This window comes from Microtus ochrogaster, chromosome 7, assembly GCF_000317375.1.
Source record: "Microtus ochrogaster isolate Prairie Vole_2 chromosome 7, MicOch1.0, whole genome shotgun sequence".
Lineage (NCBI taxonomy): Eukaryota > Metazoa > Chordata > Mammalia > Rodentia > Cricetidae > Microtus > Microtus ochrogaster.
This window is the reverse complement of record NC_022014.1, coordinates 3,353,654-3,357,994: the sequence shown is the minus strand read 5'-3', so window position 1 is coordinate 3,357,994 and position 4,341 is coordinate 3,353,654. Positions and strand designations below refer to the sequence as shown.

The 4,341-nt window shown below is 56.3% G+C and overlaps 1 protein-coding gene across 1 annotated transcript in view; it reads left to right on the top strand.

Moving 5' to 3' along the window:
- The window catches only part of Znf598 (zinc finger protein 598), a gene marked incomplete at its 5' end in the record, with an annotated part of 13,049 nt that extends 8,708 nt beyond the window's left edge, over window positions 1-4,341 (top strand). Inside the window, 8 exons of the mRNA XM_005349156.2 lie at window positions 168-385; window positions 901-1,018; window positions 1,390-1,577; window positions 1,685-1,769; window positions 1,878-2,638; window positions 2,950-3,109; window positions 3,224-3,371; window positions 3,450-4,341. Coding sequence (XP_005349213.2) covers window positions 168-385; window positions 901-1,018; window positions 1,390-1,577; window positions 1,685-1,769; window positions 1,878-2,638; window positions 2,950-3,109; window positions 3,224-3,371; window positions 3,450-3,803 — 2,032 coding nt within the window. The remainder of the gene's footprint in view (window positions 1-167; window positions 386-900; window positions 1,019-1,389; window positions 1,578-1,684; window positions 1,770-1,877; window positions 2,639-2,949; window positions 3,110-3,223; window positions 3,372-3,449) is intronic.

Here is a 4,341-nt window from a genome sequence, read left to right as displayed (position 1 = left end):
CTATAGGTGGGTGAGCCTGGGCTGCTGCAGGGGGTGGAGCCTGGAAGTCCTATAGGTGGGTGAGCCTGGGATGCTGCAGGGAAGGTAGTGGTGATGCTCCTAGGACTTTTCTGGGAGTTACCCGTTGTGCAGTAGATGATCTGGCTTCTGCTGACTCTGTCTGACAGTGATTATGCATACCTGCGTGAACACTTCCGGGAGAAGCACTTTCTGTGTGAGGAGGGCCGCTGCAGCACTGAGCAGTTCACCCATGCCTTCCGCACTGAGATAGACCTCAAGGCTCATAAAACAGCTTGCCACAGCCGCAGCCGGGCTGAGGCACGCCAGAACCGGCAGATTGACCTTCAATTTAGCTTTGCACCACGGCACTCACGCCGGAGTGAGGGTGAGCTAAGTGCCTATAGGCTCAGCTAGGCTTAGTTGCTGGGGCCTTCTGTGAGTCCTTGCTTCCCAGACCTCAGATCCAGGTCTCAGTTAGACCCCTGCTCAACTGAGACAGACTGGAGGCACCCACTCAGCCTGAGCACCTAAACCTAGTGAGAATTCGTTCCTTTCCTGTCCACTTACACTCCTCTCCTGTGTTTTGCATCTTTGGCTCTGGAATCCCTAGGCTACTTCTCTGCCTCAGGAGACTATCACTGAGGCCCACTCTGTATTTCCCATCTCCTAAGGTAGGGACTAGGCCTGTCCTTGCACTAACTGGGCACCAGTTTCTAAAGGTCATGGCGGGTTTGGATTCTGCAGTGTCTGGCCTATCGTTGCAGATAATATAAGTTTTGGGGGTGGGGAAGCCTCTGCCATCCAGACAGGAGCATGGCCATCAGTATGGTCTGGACAGCAGTTTTTTGGTCCTGCTGCTCTGTTAATCTGGGACAATGACAAGCTATGTACTGACCACAGGAGTCGTCAGTGGTGAGGACTACGAGGAGGTGGACAGGTACAACCGCCAGGGCCGAGCTGGCCGGGCCAGCGGGCGTGGAGCCCAGCAGAACCGCCGGGGAAGCTGGAGGTACAAGAGGTGGGAGGATTTGCATACCACTGACATTCTCCTGGCACCACCTCCACATGGTGGCAGCTGCCAGCAGTCAAGCTGGGAATAGGCATGAGGTCAGTGGGCTCCAGCCAGAGTTCCTGGGGTCCTGAGGGTGGCAACAATGTCTGCTCAGCAAGTAGAATGTTCTTTCTTCTTTATCTATTGCTAGCCAGAGACAGCAGAATCTGGGGGGAGGAATGGCACTCAGAAGCAGGATGCAGTTGTGTCAGGAAGTACTTGCGAAGCAACGATGTGCCCAGGCTACAGCAGGGATTGAGCCCAGACACTGCCTGTCTGAGGCTGTGCCTTGGGTCTTGCCCAGTCTGATGTCTTCCCCCACCCCTGCTCCGTCCTAGGGAAGAAGAAGACCGAGAAGTGGCAGCTGCTATCCGGGCCTCCGTGGCTGCTCAACAGCAAGAGGATACTCATAGGGCTGAGGACCGGGAAGAGGGTAGCAGGCCCAAGAAAGAGGATGCAGCAGCCAGGGGGTCTGAGGAGCCCCGTGGCTCCCGGCGCCTGCCTCGGACTCAGGGTGAAGGCACAGGTAACAGCAACCCGCCTGGGTGGGAAAAGCTGCCAGCTCCTAGTCAACATCTCATCTTCCCCAAGCCTGTTCTCACAGACTTCCCTGAACTCATTTCATGTCTGTAGGCTCCAAGGAAGCCTCAACAAACGGTCCTGTAAGCCAAGAAGCCTTCCCAACCACAGGCCCAGGACCAGTAGCTGCCCCCTCAAAGTATGTTTGGGAATTGGGAAGGAGGGTGTGGTGTCTATGATAGACAGGACAGATTTGACCAAGTCCTGCTGATGAACCACTGACCAGTTCTCCCTTCCCTGGATCCAGCACCCTCCCACCACCTAACCCCAAGCTCAAGGATGAAGACTTCCCCAGTCTCTGTGCCTCCACTTCCTCCTGCTGCACAGCGGTTACCCCAGGCTCTGTGGGCCTGGCACTGGCTTATCCTGGTCCTCCCAGGGGCAAAAACACCTTCCAGGAAGAGGACTTCCCTGCCTTGGTTTCCTCGGCACCCAAGCCCAGCAGTGTCCCCTCTAGCCTCATCTCAGCTTGGAACAGCAGCTGCAGCAAGAAAGGGAACCCACCTACACCAGGGGCCCAGGCTGTAGTTGGTGGCAGCCAGCCTCCCCGGAAGGCAGGGAAGGGGAGCAGGGGTGGCCGGAAGGGTGGCCCAGCCTCAGTGGATGAGGAGGAGGGTGGTGGCCTCACTGTGCAGGAGCTTCGGAGTGTGCCCACTACAGTGGCTGTTTCTTCTTTGCTGGCACCGACTGCCAACCAGAGTTCTACCAAGGTTGGCAAGAAGAAGAAGGTGGGCTCTGAGAAGACTGGAGCTGCGTCATCCCCACTGCTGCCCCCTGATCACATCCCAAAGCCCTCTGGGGCTGAGCAGGCCCCTGACTCCTCTCTAAGCAAAGCTGAAGTGCCAGTAACCATTGTCAATGGACATTCGGAGGGGCCAGCCCTGGCCCGGAGCACCCCAAAGGAGCCTCCAGGGCTTCCGAGGCCTCTGGGTCCCCTCCCCTGCCCCATAGCACAGGAGGACTTCCCATCACTTGGAGGCCCTTGTCCACCCAGGATGCCTCCCCCAGGTATGTGTTCCTCAGGTTTCTGAGAAGCGCTAGCGTCCTAGGGTGAGGCAGGAGGTCAGCCCACGGTGGGAATGTGTGGTGGACTCCCAGTTCTCCCGTAGAGGAAACTTGTGTGCTGCTGTGTCCACTCTGGATGCAGGAGCCACCCTGAGCTGCCACAGCTCACTACTTCTTAGTGCTTTGTAGGGCAAGGAGTTCCCTACAGTGATGAGTCCCCCACATAGGGTTCTGGTCCTGAACCTGCTACAGGGCTGGGCACTCAGAAAAACTGGACCAGTTGGGACCACGCTGAGGTTCTTGTCACCCTGCAGGCTTTAACACCGTGGTGTTCTCGAAGAGTACACCGTCTCCACCCCCACTCCCACCAGGCCTGGTGCCTCCCGTCAGCAAGCCACCCCCTGGCTTCTCCAGTTTCCTGCCCAGTTCCCACTCAGCCTGTATTCCCAGTCCCACCACCACCTCCATGAAAGCGTAAGTGGGGTGGGCTCCATGACCTTCTGATCTTCTGCCACTGGTCACTGGGTACTCATGGGAGGGTGCAACCTAAGTCACCCTAAATGCTCAAGCCTCCTCATCTGACCTCAGACCGCGGCTAACACCCACGCCACGAGCCTACTTAGTTCCTGAGAACTTCCGGGAGAGGAACCTACAGCTCATCCAGTCCATCAAGGACTTTCTGCAGAGTGAGGCCTGCTTCAGCAAGTTTAAGAGCCATTCAGGGGAGTTCAGACAGGTGAGGTGAGAGCAGTTGGGAGGCTGGCCTGTCTTTGCCCAGGGTGAAAATGACTGGCTGTGGCTCTCTGGGTGGCAGGGGATGATCTCTGCGGCTCAGTACTACAAAAGCTGCCGAGACCTGCTTGGGGAGAACTTCCAAAAGATCTTCAGTGAGCTGCTGGCACTCCTACCAGACATAGCCAAACAACAGGAGCTGCTGTCCGCACACACTGACTTCTGCAGTCGTGAGAAGCCTCCCAGCTCCAAGTCTAAGAAGAACAAGAAGAATGTGTGGCAGACCAGCACCCAACAGCTGGGCCTGGACTGCTGCGTGTGCCCCACCTGCCAGCAGGTACTGGCACACGGTGACATCAGCAGCCACCAGGCACTGCACACTGCCCGGGACGATGACTTCCCCTCCCTTCAAGCCATTGCCAGGATCATTACGTAGCTCCTGCTGGTGAGGGCAAGAGCTGTCACACCCTAGCGCCTCCTTCCTCTTCCCAGCTGCCAGGCAGCTAGGCTGGGCCCTGGGAAGACTGAGGCTCAGGCCTCCTGGTTATCCAGGCCTGCCAGGAGGGCATCAGGGAAGGTCTACTCTGTGCACCATCACTTAAGTTCTGTCCCCTGCTTGGAAGAGAGCCAATCTTGGTTTGTATTGGGGTTTTGGAATGTGCCAGGGAGGGAAGGACTGGGATGTCGGGACTGAACCCGTGGTCATAGCTAGATGTCTCAGTGGCCTGAAGAGCCCTCCTGAGTCGAGCCCACAGCTGACAGCTTCGGGTGTACTGGTGCTGGAGTCAGAGTCAGTGTGCTGTGTAGACAATTGGCTGTTTCAGAGAGAATGTTCCAGATTAAAACCACACACAAAATTGTGCTACTTGAAGTTCAATCTTTTTATGAGACAAGTTAAACTAAGATCTCAAATTGCCTCTGACATTTTATAAAAGACAGTTTATCTTCAAATAAATTTATTTTACAGTACTGCA